At 31.7% G+C, this 16,515-nt stretch overlaps 1 protein-coding gene across 1 annotated transcript; it reads left to right on the top strand.

The window, feature by feature from the left end:
- The first annotated feature begins 3,167 nt into the window (after nucleotides 1-3,167).
- LOC140044296 (ficolin-2-like) lies at nucleotides 3,168-10,592 on the top strand. The gene is made up of 4 exons (XM_072088773.1): nucleotides 3,168-3,632; nucleotides 4,765-4,896; nucleotides 5,150-5,405; nucleotides 10,345-10,592. Exons 1-4 carry the CDS (start codon nucleotides 3,372-3,374, stop codon nucleotides 10,590-10,592), a joined length of 897 nt encoding a protein of 298 aa, XP_071944874.1. The 5' UTR covers nucleotides 3,168-3,371.
- Nucleotides 10,593-16,515: the final 5,923 nt, after the last annotated feature.

The following is a 16,515-nucleotide window of genomic DNA, read 5'->3' as shown; positions in this document are numbered from 1 at the left end:
TCGATAACATCTGCAGGTAAAGACACAACGACGGAATACTGGTAGATATCACTCATTTGAAGTAAAATCTAAAGTTGACATTGACAATGTTTTCGTTGTGTTTTCTTTTTATGGTTACGTTAGTATCATCACTCAAAGGTGAGTAACCGTAAATTTGATATATTTAACTGTGTCTATATTTTTATATAGTTTGTTTATATTTATTAGGACGAAACTCTTATTTGTTTTCCATAACATAAATAACAGATGAAGGGCATGAGTGTTGTCTGAAAGCTCTGACAATATTTTTGACTGATTATCGTTTTGATTTAGCTTTTTGCTTTTTTTTTCCATTGAGATCCTTGTTACTTTTTCATGTGTGTGTTACACACATATTTTCGAAAGCAAAATTGTGAGTGGCCGAGCGTCGAATCGAGTTGTTACGGCAGGAGCGCAAATAAAGCCATTATAGCATCGGCATTAGTTCAAGTCTCTCCGCGAGTTGTTCTGTTGTAGAACAAGTTAAAACCGAAGGTCCAGTTAAACGTTTTTGGCTTGTGTGTTTTTATAGAACCCAGTGCTTTTTTTTTTAATAGGGAAAGAGATAAAAAGTTTGAAATTATACTTAATAAATCAACTTTTCCTTCCAAACCTAAAAGATAACTCCAAATTCTTTCTCAGAGTCCATCTACCAAATGGCGAATATCAACATCAAGCATGCTCATACACTATCAAATTTTAAACTTTCCTCTTCTAGAAACACTTTCATTCTCAATAATCAAATTGAAGTCACTTGTGGCATTTCATTTGCATTAAAAATGTTTTAAAAACGTATTATGTTTAACGTGAAACACGAACTGTCATAGTTTTTCATCGTTATCGTTAGTAAACTATAATAGATCTTTAAATGCGATAATATGTTTTTTTCTTCTAAATTTTCTAAATTGCATGTAAGTTATGGAAACCTCTCACGAGAGATGCAATTACGTATTGTACAATTGTTAAGGTTTTATTACTTCAAAATAAACTGTATAATTGCTATACCTAAATTTAAATGTTATATAAACAATAAAAACTATATATATAATAATATATTAACTAAAAACTATATAATAGTAACAATTATTCTTTTTTGTTATTTCATCATACAAGACATTACAAATAAAAACATAACAAAATTAAAAGCAAACATAAAAAACATAGATATCCATCTCCTTATAAATTAAACAAAGGTTCATAAAAGTTATTTATCTCTAACAATTTAATATTTGATTTATAAATGTTTCTAATTGTATCCTTTTTGTATTAAAAATAATACCCTTAAAATTCAAAATGATAAATACATTTTTCCGTTTCGTAAAACCTTTTCAACTCGTTCATTTTGATAGTTGGCTTAGGCCTACATTTAACTAGTTTACATTTGTAAATACATGATTTTACTATTAGAATAATTTCGTTATTGGCTTTTAAATTTACTGATGCGCATCTTGGTATCCGAAATTATGCTCTCTTCACTAAAAATAAATTGCAATACATTTTTTTTTCTGAAATTTTTTCCCGGATGAGGTTCCATGTCCTTTTTACTATTGGGCAATTACAAAAACAAATGCTTAATGGTTTAGGTGGACCAGGTGGAGCTAGGTATGATTTAAACATTGAGTTGTTTGTTGAACGTCATAAAAAATGCGACAACCTTTCCTTTGTTGAAAGAGTACTTTTATATGAAGTGGAATACCTAGAAAACTGTTTTTTTTTTAAATTATACATGTCATAAAATTATTAAAATTTTTAAATCCTATTAAATGTATATCATTTATCTTGATACCATATGTAGCGTCGACTTGTTTATTCATACATTGCCCATTGCTGTTAAACAATTCAATAACAAACAAAATATCTGCTTTTCTCCGAGCGACGCAGCCGACGTTTCTACCCTTTGAAAATTACATAGTTGGTGATAAATTTGTTTTGCTCATTCAGTTTTGATTTTCTGGAGCATAAACGGGTTTACATTTCTAAACGAGTATTTGATGTGCCGTTTGTGGGGAAGTTTAGTTTAGTTTAGTTTAGTTATAATGAGAAAGTTTAGGCGATGTGCCTTTTTAAACCCCATATCAACTACATTGTGTCGATGCGATTCTTGAAGGTATTAGCGGTCTCAGAATTGACAACGTCGGCTGGTAAACTGTTCCAATGGTTTATTACTCGTTGCGAGAAGGTATGTCTTCTACAGTTCAATCCTTTATGGAAAGTAGGCTTGAAAAATCTCAGGTGATGCCCTCGAGTAATTCTGCTAATGTTACTTCTCATTTCGAAGTAACTCATTTAATCTATAGGATGGATGTTTCCATTTTATAAAGTACGGTAATTCTCGCAAATTCGATTGCGGCGCTTGGAGAGTTCGGGTAAACCAGTAAGTGTCATAGCCTGATGGTCTAAACCAAAGGAGACGCAGTGCCCTACGCTGAATTTATTCAAGGGTTCTAGATTGATTACCTGTGATATAAGTGCTCCACGCCGGGAAGAGCATACTCAATAACAGAGCGGATAACACTCACATAATACAGAGTCAGTTGATAAATAGCTACGACATTGAATAAAAAATACTGATTTATTTATTATTTTTCTGATATCTCTCTTTGTTTTAAACAGATATACTGAAGTCTTTATTAATATGTCATTGAACACTATTAATCGAATTGTTGTAGACCCCACTCAATGTATATGAGAGACACGAAACAACTATCGATTACTTATTACTTTGTTATAGACATAATAAAAACGTAATTTAACCTATACTTCGAAATACCCATAAATTAAAACTAATTGCAATATAATATAAAAATACTGTAATAATAATAATAATAATAGTAATTTACAATTGAAGAAATTGACAATATATTCAGGTTAGGCTACTGTTTAGTTCACTGTATATATTATTTAACAATAATAATAATAACAGTTAAATCTTGTATAGCGCATAATAAAGCAGGCTATTCGCTGTATGCAGGCATGTAAGTAAAACAGGAAATTGATACAATTTTGTTGGAAAGAGATAAAACTTTTACACTGACGAATTAATATTGGTAATTCTGCATTACGTTGGACTGCCATGTTGGCGCAGATTGTTTAAAGTATAGAATTTTGTATAAATACTACACCGGTCAGAGTTAAACATTGACCCGGGTAAAGAGGTGATTCATAAACCAAATTAGACCTAGCTCTGTAAAATAACTGGAGTCTGGATGAGCCCTGCTTGTCTTCTTATTGCATTTGTCTCTTACTACAATCAAGTGAAAGTTTTCTAAACTTTGACCTTAGATCTTCGAAATGTCAGACACTGGCCTCTATTCATTTGCGTAGTTTTCCAATGAATTATTGTTTAGTTGTTTATGTTCACAGGGCCTACGTGTTTGCGATATCTACAGACGTCATCTACAGAGCTTGACATAGAATCGTCTGTATCTGTATTGGAGTGGTCTTATGTAAAGACGAGGATTGCATGTGTAAAACGATGTCACAGCTTTGCAAAAACTTGTAGTCACGTGGTGTATGATTCAACAAGTCGCACCTGCAGACTATACGCAGATAATGTGAAGTACAAACGCCCGGAAGGATATTGTCCAATGACAGTCGCCTTATCTGTTATTCATGTAAGCAAAAACGTGTATATTATGGAGGCAACACGTGTTTGGAGAGGATGAGTATTTGGGCGTTTATGACTCACCCACAAGGGAGAAGGAAGCTGTTGTATGTGTTGTCCACACCTATGTGCGCAATTAATTTAGCCCAGGCTGCGAGTCGCAGGTTATATCAAGGAAAAGTGAAATGTCATTTTCGGAGAATTTATAGTTTCGTTCCATTTGTTTAGCTTGACATTTTAAAGGCCAGGTACGGGCAAAAAATGTCTATTGATCATACATTCTAATAATTATCGATCTATAGTTTCCCCTATGTTTCATAATTTTTGGGATTTTATTTGTGTTACACGAGCTTGTTGAAAATAAGCACTTTTTTTTTGTATCAGTGGGGGGATAGTTTTCACAGTAAAATCTCTATTCTTTTGTACACACATTTTGTAAATAGAGAGGCATTTTAAAAAGCTATGAAAAATAAACGGTGTGGTAAAAAATGTTATCAGATGACTAAATATAGGTAATATAACTTGAATTTTACATTTCTGGTAATTTGATTCAACTTCAATTTTCATGCTATAGCAAAAATTATCCACCGTATATCTTTTTTCACCTTCTAGGGAGTCACCAGACATAATATTATATTAGGTTAAACTACCTAACTACTGAAAAAAAGTCTTCCTGGTTTTTATGGCCGAATTTTGCCAAATTTTGTATTTGACCATATTAAGGGAAATTCCTGTTTTTTCGTCTTGATTTCTGTTACAAATATTTGATTTATGTACAATTAATCAGATATTATTTAAAATTCATGCCTGTACCTGAGCTTTAAAGCATAAACAATAATTAGTTTATAGATAAACTTGGTTTTTACCTAAGATTTACATTTACATTATTTATAATTCGGACAGCAGCGACTTTTCATTTCACGTCACGCCTCACAATTTACGCAACAGTCTATGCGCATGCTCACATGATTTTTTTTGTTACTTTTCGACTCGACAGCTACATTTCGAATGTCGTATAGTGAAAACAAAAGGCCGCTACTAAGCCAACAAGATAAAATAATTACGTTTATCCTGTAAGGAAAAGCAGTTTCGGAGCATTGGGTAACATTTTTTCACCTAACCATGTAATTATCTTCCTTTAGTACCGTGATTGCACAGAAGTAAAAAGCGTTTTACCAACAGCACAAAGCGGTGTCTATGTGATCAAGGTGTGTGAATCGTGCGAAATCAAAGAAGTGTTTTGTGATATGGAGACTGATGGCGGCGGATGGACGGTAAGATAACCTACTTCAGTTAAATTAGAAATTAATATCAATGGCCGGTTTAATTCGTATTTAAGGGCGTAAAGGCATACAACCTAGTCTACAAACCTTGTCGCCCAACTTTTTTCTGGTGTTTTCTACAAGACAATAGTATCTAATTAAAAAAAAACAACAAATAGGCGCCATGCTGGAGTGGAGTTTAATTTCATTTTGCTTCATTCATACTTTAATATAGTTGTAATACTTATAACCAAATCAATAACAGGTTTTCCAGAATCGAAAAGACGGGTCCGTTGATTTTTATCGTAATTGGGAAGATTATAAAAATGGTTTTGGTGAAGTTTGCGGTGAATACTGGTTGGGGAACGAATACCTCCATCAACTGACGTCATCGGCTGCGTATGATCTGCGGATTGATATTGGGGACGAGGGAGGGTTTGCTGTGTACTCTAACTTTAGAATTGGACCTGAAGATGAAAAATACACTATGGACCTTACCTCCTATATAGACGGCAACAAAGGTAGGCATATGCACAGATCAAGCAAAATTTGAATTTGAAAAAGAAAAGCTTAATATTTATGTTTAAAACCCTTAAATGACTTTCTTTAAAAACATTTATTTGGCTTATTTTGCTTTAATTTGTATTTCTATCTGATTGATTGAAAACATGATTTTCACAAGAAATCCCCCCAAAAGCAATAAAAATAAGTGTAAACGTGTAATTTGGCATATTTCCTACTTTTTTAATGTACTTGAATTTACCGACTTTTTCTTTACAACTAAACAACCCATATGTATTACTAATCTTGTAGGCTTAGTATCTAGACATCAACAATAGACGTATTGTACCATGTACAAAAACACTCTTGTTCCGTGTAAATAAATAGTAGTAGTTGTGCCATGTATCTAGACATCAACAATAGACGTATTGTGCCATGTACAAAAACACTCTTGTTCCGTGTAAATAAATAGTAGTAGTTGTGCCATGTATCTAGACATCAACAATAGACGTATTGTGCCATGTACAAAAACACTCTTGTTCCGTGTAAATAAACAGTAGTAGTTGTGCCATGTATCTAGACATCAACAATAGACGTATTGTGCCATGTACAAAAACACTCTTGTTCCGTGTAAATAAATAGTAGTAGTTGTGCCATGTATCTTGACATCAACAATAGACGTATTGTGCCATGTACAAAAACACTCTTGTTCCGTGTAAATAAACAGTAGTAGTTGTGCCGTGTATCTAGACATCCACAATAGACGTATTGTGCCATGTACAAAAACACTCTTGTTCTGTGTAAATAAATAGTAGTAGTTGTGCCGTGTATTTAGACATCTACAATAGACGTATTGTACCATGTATAAAAACACTCTTGTTCCGTGTAAATAAATAGTATTAGTTGTGCCGTGTATTTAGACATCAACATACCCTAGAATAGACGTATTGTACCATGTACAAAAACACTCTTGTTCTGTGTAAATAAATAGTAGTAGTTGTTCCGTATATCTAGACATCAACATACCTTAGAATAGACGTATTGTGCCATGTATGAACGTCACTCTAGTTTCGTATAATAGTAGTTGTACCGTGTCTCTAAACCAGCGTTCCGCAACCTTTTTGACCGCGACCCCATGATCCTATTTTGAAAATTTTTTCGCGACCCAACATTGCGTATTTGATTTTACAGACCCCCTCCCTCCGATGGTGGGGCCTGTGGCAAAGCGAATTTGGTTAAATGACCCCTAGATGGCTGGCAATGGTGTACTCTCGCACGTAAAAATCAAGATAAATGGCACCTGTAGTTGGTCGGAAATGACACTCTAATAATAGCGCGCTCGCAATTGGCAAACGATCGTATCGTCCTACCTTTTCCGTTGGTAAACACATTTGCGTTCAAGGCTAACGTGAAGGGGTTCTCCCGAATTTCCCATGGCTAGGGCCTGAACAACATCGCTATGAGTGTAATTTGGGATGGACCTGTTTGTATTCTTCTTTCTATTATTCTGTTCATTGTAAAGTTCCCACCGCCGGTACATCAAAGTTTGCAGTTTTTCAGTCAAGTTTGCAAACTACAGAAAAATAGCGTCGTAGAACCAGTTGGTATAGGTTATTAAATCCACGTCCTAAAAGGGGATTCCCCAATTGTATCAACGAACTATGCGTCAAAAGCGTCCATTGCCCCGACGTCGATTCCCAATTGTGCGTACGCTACTTTTCCACTTCTTTTACACTCCATTCGCACTACAACAGAAAAGGGATACCCCGAAATTAGATAGAAAAAATAACTTATACTACCATGAGCTGATAAGTGACACGTCAGTTGAACAGGCATGCGTAGTCAATAACTCGAAAAAAAGTTCTTCTCATTGGGTGTGTCCAGACGAAATTTCTGCTTAAACCTCATTAACAATTGCAAAACATTCATAGTGTGAAAATAGTATTACTTGATGTATTCATTTATCATCATCGAATTAACAGGCGACTCTTTGACGTTGAATAAAGCAATGAAGTTTTCAACTACAGACCAGGATAATGATCTACATCCTGGTGCATGTTCTGATATGTTCAATGGAGCGTGGTGGTTTAAACAGTGTTTTACAACTCATCTGAACGGTATGTTTGATGACGTGGATGGATATGCTCTTGGTATCGTATGGAAGGGTAACGACGCTGGTTATACGAAATACTATCGGGCTAGCATGAAATTGAGGAGAAAAAGCTACTGAAACTGTTCTACTGATACAATAATAATAATTTTAGTTAATAGTTTTACTATTGCCCAGTTACTGATACAAGGAACTAATAGTTGTAGTTGACATTTTACTATTGCACAGTCGCTGATATACAAGGAACTAATAATGTTATTTTATATTTTTACTATTGCACAGTTGCTGATACAATTAACTAATAATGTTAGTTGATATTGTTAATATTGCAGTCTGATAGAAATAACTAATGCTTTATTATTTAACTATTGCAGTTTCTGAAAAAAAAAATCCAGACCAACGTTTCAGAAAATGCTTCTTGTTTTATATTTTAGTTTACAAAGACATTTGTCAGAGAAAATTAGTATATTTAGCCTTGTTATTGATAGTATACACAGTATTGTTGTACCATTCATTAATGTAATAATCAACCACTAATGTAATATTACTAACCAATAATGCAAGTATTGAGTTCTAACAAGAAGGAATATATAAGTCCAGATATTATGATAAAATGATAATGTTCAGACAGAATTGACGGACAAACTACCATTGAATGAAAACTATACTCAATTCCAACTTATTAATACAAATATAAATAAGTTTGCATGCTAAAAAGAAAGTTGAAAAATTGAAGAAAGACTATATAAACAGAAATGGAATCGGGAAGTGCAATAATTATATAACATAATATATTAATATTATATTTATTTTGATTTTTCTGTAGTGTTAATTATGTCAACAAACGGCCAAACAATACTAAGTCTAGCTAGGCTAAAGCGCCTAGGCTTAGCCTAATACTAACGGTCCAAGCTAGGCTATAGAATCGCAGCGATGCCATTACGAAACTTTGACAGGCATCTGGATTTTACTCATCTAGGCTGTTTTTTTTTGGCGTATACGAAAAAATAATTATTGAACGACCGTTCAATAGTGCGTACTATTGCACGCCATGTGACCTACAATCGTCTAATCAAATGACAGGAATTTATATAGGTGTTATATAATAGGCCTACTATCTATCAGTGTGATTTTAATCAATTTAATTAATTAATTAATTAAAATTAATAGTTATGACATGTGCGCCATCGACATATCATAGAATATGTATATCATGTATATTATAATTAAGTATTATACTACAATTTCTATCAAATAGCTGTTATATATAGGTTACGTTTAAATTAAGAATAAATTGTGTGGTACAGTATTATAAACATCTATTAATATAGCTATATATACCTATTAAATAGTTGCATTGTGTATATAAAATATTAACATCTACCAGAGTATTATATTGAAATGATTGTGTCTTGTATATTATTAACATCTACTATGGTGTTGTGTGGTAAGCTACCACAAAACTGACTGACTGACATTTTGTGCAATATCAACCCGGTAGCAGCCCAGATGGAAGAAGGAAAGCCCACACGTAGAATGTACCGTCTAATAAAATGCCATGATGATCCAATCATATCACTAAATGTTTGCAATTCATTCAAGACAGAAGCAGCTGATTAATTAAATAACATTTTACTTTAGAACAGTGTTATAAAACAAATAAATGCTTTGTATTTGCTGAATGGGAAAAACAATACTAAGTCTAGCTAGGCTAAAGCGCCTAAGCCTAGCCTAATAATAACAGTCCAAGCTAGGCTATAGAAACGCAGCGATACCATTACAAAACTTTGACAGGCATCTGGAATTCACTCATCTAGTCTATATTTTTCCAATGAGATATTCATTAATCAAAATCATACAAATGATCTAAAGCTAATTTAAATGCTTTTTTTGGTCTAAATTAGTACAGTAATATCTCTCCAAAATGTACTTCTGTCGCAATACCAGTCACCACATTGAATCTATTCTTCGCGGCGACGCTGTTGTATTTCAAAAGCAGTAGAACAAATATTTTCCAAACGCGGTAAGACTTTTTGTTTTCATTTTGTTGAAAGTACCTGACTGTTCTATTCAACTTGACTTTGACTCGTTAATTACTTAATTTACTTTAAATTACAGTTTTTTCATCCATTTTTAATCCAATTTTTGGTCAAAGTGGATAACTATTATGCTACATTAAAATGACTTATTCAACAAAAATGTTTTAAAGATTTTTTTTTACATCTTTAAGGAATTTCCTTATAATTGACTTGCCTAAATATCCCTCAGTGTATTTGTTATCCAAACAACGTACACCCGTATATTTGCTTCACTTATAAACAAACACAGACCTTTCAATTCTCCTGATAAGTCTCCCATTAGTTCGATTCATCTCCCAATCTAACAATATTTTGGATAAATTCTAACAAAATCTCCCGATATGTATACATATTATATTTATAAATTCTACTAGGATTCCTCTAAATATTGATAGCGTAATAAAAAAAAACTAATGTCGGTCCATAAGATGTTTATAATCAATCATGCCAGTAATAAGTGAAATAATGAGTTGGCACGTCTGAAATACCCATGTTTACCATTATAATAGATGGCAATATTATTTAGGTTTTTATAGCGCCCGCTACAGTTTATTGTAGAAATTATAGTGCCCTCTACAGTTTCATAAAACCTGCCGATATCTCAATTTTCCAAGTTGGGAAATTTGAAACATTATACGAATAGGTTAATTTTTTTCACAAATGAATTTGTTAATCAGACCCATGCCGGGGAGCTGTTCATAATGTAGACAATCGTATGTTGTGTAACAAGTTAATTGACATAAAAAAGTGCATAAAACATTTCTTCTGTAGATGACTCTTTGATCTATCATAAGGGAATGACGTTTTCAACCAAAGATCAAGACAACGACGGAGTAACCTACAATTGTGCTGTTAAGTATACTGGTGCATGGTGGTATAATACGTGCTTTGAGGTTCACCTAAATGGTAAATTCGATGACGTCAACCAAGTAGCGTTCGGCATTATTTGGATGGGACAACGTCAATTTACACGATATTATCGAGCAAGTATGAAACTGCGAAGAACAAGTGCCGCTTAGACTTACTTACGGGTATATAATATCGGGCACTGAATAAAACTGTCAGGCTGTCAATACGCTAAATTACTGTAATCTTTATCCAGTGTAAATATTAAGCTTTCAAAAAATTGCCAAAATACGCACTTTAAAAAATACTGTTATTATGCGATAATATTGTTATATATGCACATATTATATTGCGTTATAATCATCTTTCTTTAAAAAAAAATGGCCAAAATACGCACTTTGTTATTATGCCATAATATTGCTATATATGCGTTCTAATCATCTTATAGACGTATAGTAACCATTTATGTCAAAAAATAAAAATGTAGATTATTACGCACTTTAAAAAATACTGTTATGCAATAATTGCTATATATGCGCATATATGGCGTTATAATCATCATCTAGACATATAGTAACCATTTATGTCAAAAAATAACAAAGTCTAAATTTGGCCACTGTTTTAAAATACTGTTATTATGCAATAATATTGTTATATATGCGCATATATGGCGTTATCATCATCTTATAGACGTATAGCAACAATTGTATGAAAAAATGAAAATGTCAATATTTACCCATTTTTGAAAAAAAATCCTATACTATAGTACAGCCAAAATAAGCAATTTAAAAATACTGTTATTATGCAACAATATTGCTATATATGCGTATAATGGCGTCATAATCATCTTTATTTTAAAATTGCAATAATACGCACTTTTTAAAAACTATTATTATGCAATAATATTGTTATATATGCGCATATATTGCGTTATAATCATCTTAAAGACAAATAGAAACCATTTATGTAAAAAAAAAAAGGTTGAGATTTGGCCATTTTTGAAAAAAAATCCCTGTACATAATAATAGTACAGGCGTTCCGTGGGATTTTTTTAAAAAACTATTATTATACTAATCTTAATTGCTTAGCTCTGGTGATACAGCATAGGCGCGCTAAGCCTATCTAACTAGGACCTCGCATTCAAACGCCGCGCAAAATGTATTGCATTAAACAAATAAATTAGAAGTTAAAATTTATTATTTAGAGTTTTGAAAATTCCACTCCGAGAGTGGATACCTCTGCCTTCTGTAAATTATTTATTATTTTTATTTTTGTGTGTGATTATGCTAGTTTCAATAACCATTATGTAGTTTCAGTTTCAGACTAACAATAGAACAGCAACGCCAAAAACAAACGGGTGAATTTGAAAAGAAATAGGTTTTTAAAAACTACTCGTATCAAAAAACCCGTAGGCCTACATTAAATCAAATTATTTATTTATTTCATTAAATTACAAATCCCAAATTATTACTCTTGCCTCTTGTACAAAAATGACAACAGTTTATGGAGTTTTTTAGTTCTCGAGAAAATGCAATTTCAGTTTAGACCTTGTTGTTACTTTTGACTGCTTTTGAAAATTGTCTTTTAACATTAGCAGATCTGAAAATAATACTGAAAAGTTTTCCAGATTTGGGACCCTGATTCGGATTGCCTCCAAAATTTAATGGAGTGCATGGTCCTTGACCAAATATCGGTATTTTCATTTTGGTAAAGATCTTGAAATAACATTTTGAGTAATCCTGCTAACAAACAGACAGACACAAGCGATCGACTAATAATTACCTCCTTGGTGGCGTAGGTAAAATATACAAAACGCCCTCTATTAGCATACACACTACATTATTACACAGATATATATTATATAGGCCAAGATTCTTTTTCGAGCGAAACAGCCGATCGTAAATAAAATCTAACAACGAAATAATAGATTGAAGTGAAAGTTGACAAAATGTTTGTTTGTCGTATCTTGTCTTTTCTTGTTTTGGTTACGTTAGTATCAACACTCTTCAAAGGTAAGTTACCAAAATTCAATATCTTAAATTAAAAACGATTTCTTAAAGTAGTTCATATATGGCCGCTGGTCGTTAATTGGAGAAGATAACTGAATTATTACTATTAATATAACATAAACAATTATAGTAAAATTACAAAAATATTGTATCAAAGATGTATTGCTCCCTGCTTGTTTAATATGCGATTTAATGAAACATAATAGTTCTTCACTTTTACCAAAAAAGTGGATCACAAACAAATTATTTACCTGAAAAAAAGCAAAAAGTAAATGTGTTTTTGGTTGAATTTTATCATTTTTTAAGTGAAAACCATTTTTTCTATGACTCTGTTAAAACTACAAAATGGCCTATTCAAAGTATGATTTTATTAATCTTCATTTTTTTTAACGTTTAGAGGGACACTACATTTATAATTTAATAATAAAATAAAAATATAAAATTAAATTAAAAATAAAATAAATAATTTTAATGTAGTAAGCCTAGTCTATTGTTTACTACTGTTACTTTATGCAAATTATACATAAATTAAGAAAGAAATTAAGTGATCGATAAACAATAACTAAGTTACAATAAAATGTACAATATGAAAAATAAACAATTAATATTTAACAAATTATATATTATTTTTTTGTCTTGTGTGGGTTCGTCCCACTTTTATTATAGTTCTATAAATATAAATAATATATGTATATATGCACATTTATATAATTCTCTTATTTATAAGGTACATTGTTAAAAAAATACATATCTTTTGAACAGTATATATAAGACTAAGATTATTTTGATGTTAAGAAGTAACCACATCTACATTCATATACATTTTTAAAAATACAATTAATTAAAATATGTCGATGGCAGTAAACTGACGATAAAAATTGATTTAAAAAAAAAACGTACTTATGAAAAAGTTATTATTGTTGTTTTATTCTGTTCGTGTCCATTGTCTGGGTAGAGAGGCTATAAACTCAGGGGAAGAATATAAAGAATCTTCCCTTTTCACCAAGAAAAAAATGGATGAGATGAAAACGAAGAATGCAAAAGCTTGAAAAAAGGGTGTTTAGAATGGATAGGATGGAATGATATATATAATGAAAACCGTAAGGTTAGAGTCCATACACAGTGCAAGTCCAAGGTAATATTTTGGCTCTGTGTGTATGTGAGTCGCTTCATACCCGGATGACATATCTTAAAACTAATATAGTTACTAGGCCTATATACAATGTATTTAAGAGATAAAAATAGCATTTTTTTTATTTCATTAATTTAAGGAGATTTTGCTTTATATCTCCCTATTTACTTTGAGCTTTAAAGTAGTAGCACTTATACTCATTTTCAATTAAATGCTTTACTTCAGTAATAAAAAGATTCCAGATCTTTTTTTCATAGTTGTTTCCTTTTTTTCAGGTTTTGTTAATATATGCAACTTATATATAGAGAATACAAATAATGAAATCAATTCATTTACAATTATGTTATTTGATCCAGTAATCATTGTAGTCCAAGTTATTGGGTCTTCGTTTGAAAAGCTCTTAGCTATGACATTTTTAAATTTAAGCCATATCCATTGAATTACACTGCATTTATATAACATGTGTTTTTCTGTTTCAACCTTGTTTATACATTTATCACATAAATCATTACCTACTAAGTTCCAGATTTTCAATCGTTTTTTACATGGTAGTATTCTATGCAGAAGTTTCAAATTAAATTGAGCAACTTTGGGTATATGTTTTAGTCTATAAACTTTATAGTACCTAACATTACTCCAATCAATGTCTACCTTACCTAGTTCTATTTCCCATTTTGTTTGTGAATTTGGTATTTTTGAACATCTATTAATAAAATGATTATAGAAGACGGTTCCTTTATTTTTCATATAAAGTCGTAGACTAGGAATACTATTGTCTTCCTTTTTTGTATTACAATTATTACAATAGTATTAGTATACAAATTACAATACAAATTATATATTATTGTTATTTTTATTGACTGGTATATCTTTATTCAAAAATGAAAACAACAAATTTACAAAAAAAAATCATAAAATATAGCAGCATTTAGGGACGCATGCGTCCCAAGCTGATTTGCATTTCATGATAACATTAAAGCAAGTGATAACAATTAAAAAAAAAAGGGATCGAAGGGCGCAACTCACAAATTAAATTCGTTGATTAAGTTAATCAAATAAGGTAGAGGACTGTTACTATGACGCACTGTATTACAATTGACATTGCGAATCCTGTCGTCATTGCGGGTGTTGTATTAGTGCACAACATTACCCCTGGAAGGAAGAAGTGAGAACAATTTAGAATGAGGATTCAAGATGGATTTAGCAAAGGCAATACATAGGTCCCGACGCCTGTGACTCAGACCATCCAGGCGCAACGTGACCAAAGCATCGTCATAACCAGTATAATTCCTACCCAAAACAATTCTACAGGCATGTTTCTGGACTCGTTCGATTGCATTAATGTGATCAATTGTAAGACCACCATCCAAATGAGTACCGCATATTCTAAAACTGGTCGTACCGCACCTAAATACACTGACACAAGATCATCAGAAGGAACACCACGACGTTTAAGCGTTCTCAAAGAGTAAAGTTTCCTATTACCTCTTCTAACTATGTAATCATTATATCACGGAATGTGCTTATAATAAAAATATGCGTTGTAGACAATATGTAAATTTATGCTGTACAGTCATTTTTATCGTTAGCGTTTTGTGTATGTATATTGTTATTAATCTTTCAAATATTAAAGTAATCCATTATTTCATGAATTAGTATCATATCTATTTATTGATTCAAAAATAAATTGCTACGCTTGTAGCCTATAATTTATTCAAGATAAATAATAAAATAATATTATTTACTATTTATTCATCATAAAATAAAGTATTATTTAATGTGTATTCTTAATTGTTATTTCCATGGTTTACCTGAATTCGTAGACCTATATTTATTCTACTATACATTATATACATATATATTAATCTACAACGGCAGAGTGTAGTAGTACTACACTATCTACTATTTTGTTTACTTAAAATGGACCTAAAATGAAAAATTCACACATGTTATTTGAATGTATAAAATTAATATAAGTCAATACAAATAAAAACAAAATGTATGGCATTTTCAGAGAATAAAATATCCGTTTCAGGTCCATTTAAAGAGAATGCAACGCTTTCAACAAAACGTATAATCTTCATGTGTACATAAAGTATTAAATCTTCATCATTAAAAAAGATTAAGAATGAAATATGAATTGCACCCTTAGTATAATAAACACAATTTCATTTCATACTGTTCTTCCACTGGCAGAACAGCCTATATTGTTATAATATATTTCTGATCTTGTTTGTCATAACTTCAGGACCTAAATGTTTACGGTATCTGCAGACATATTCTACAGAGCTTGACATATATTCGTATGATTCCGTATTGGAGTGGTCTTACGTAAAGACGAGGATTGCATGTGTAAAACGATGTCACAGCTTTGCAAAAACTTGTAGTCACGTGGTGTATGATGCAACAAGTCGCACCTGCAGGTTATACGCAGATGATGTGAAGTACAAACGCCCGGAAGGATATTGTCCAATGACAGTCGCCTTATCCGTTATCCATGTAAGTTGAAGCGTGTAGGAAAAGAAGGAGAGGAGGAGTTATAATACCGATATGGTTTTTAAGCTATCAAGCAGGGTAGAGATTGGCAATCATAATATTGGACGACAAAAAAATGTGATGATATCTTTTCTTAATGGTCGATGATTGAAAATAGATAAAAAATGAACTTTAGACTTTCAGTATTGACCTATCTGACAATGTTCGGACAATATTCTATTCGCAAGATAAAAAATAATGTTTTGTAGACCTCTCAACTTGGAAAAAATGAAATAGCGAAAAGCGAGTTGTTATAATTCATCAAACAAAAGAGGGCGTTATAAAATAAAACATAAGTAAAGTGGCATATAATAATATTAAAACTTATTAAAAAATGCATGAAACCGATTCTTACTCCTAGTTATAGGCATATTTATACATACAGATTTTTTTTGTTTGGCTTTAATTCTAAAAATGGGA

This window comes from Antedon mediterranea, chromosome 3 (assembly GCF_964355755.1).
Source record: "Antedon mediterranea chromosome 3, ecAntMedi1.1, whole genome shotgun sequence".
Lineage (NCBI taxonomy): Eukaryota > Metazoa > Echinodermata > Crinoidea > Comatulida > Antedonidae > Antedon > Antedon mediterranea.
This window is presented reverse-complemented; position numbering and strand designations above follow the sequence as displayed.

Excerpts from the sequence above, each read along its gene's own strand:
- LOC140044296 (XM_072088773.1), top strand. The coding sequence starts at position 3,372 with ATGTTCACAGGGCCTACGTGTTTGCGATATCTACAGACGTCATCTACA. Across the intron at positions 3,633-4,764 it reads TCGCCTTATCTGTTATTCAT|TACCGTGATTGCACAGAAGT; the intron begins GTAAGCAAAAAC and ends ATCTTCCTTTAG. Across the intron at positions 5,406-10,344 it reads CTATATAGACGGCAACAAAG|ATGACTCTTTGATCTATCAT; the intron begins GTAGGCATATGC and ends TTTCTTCTGTAG.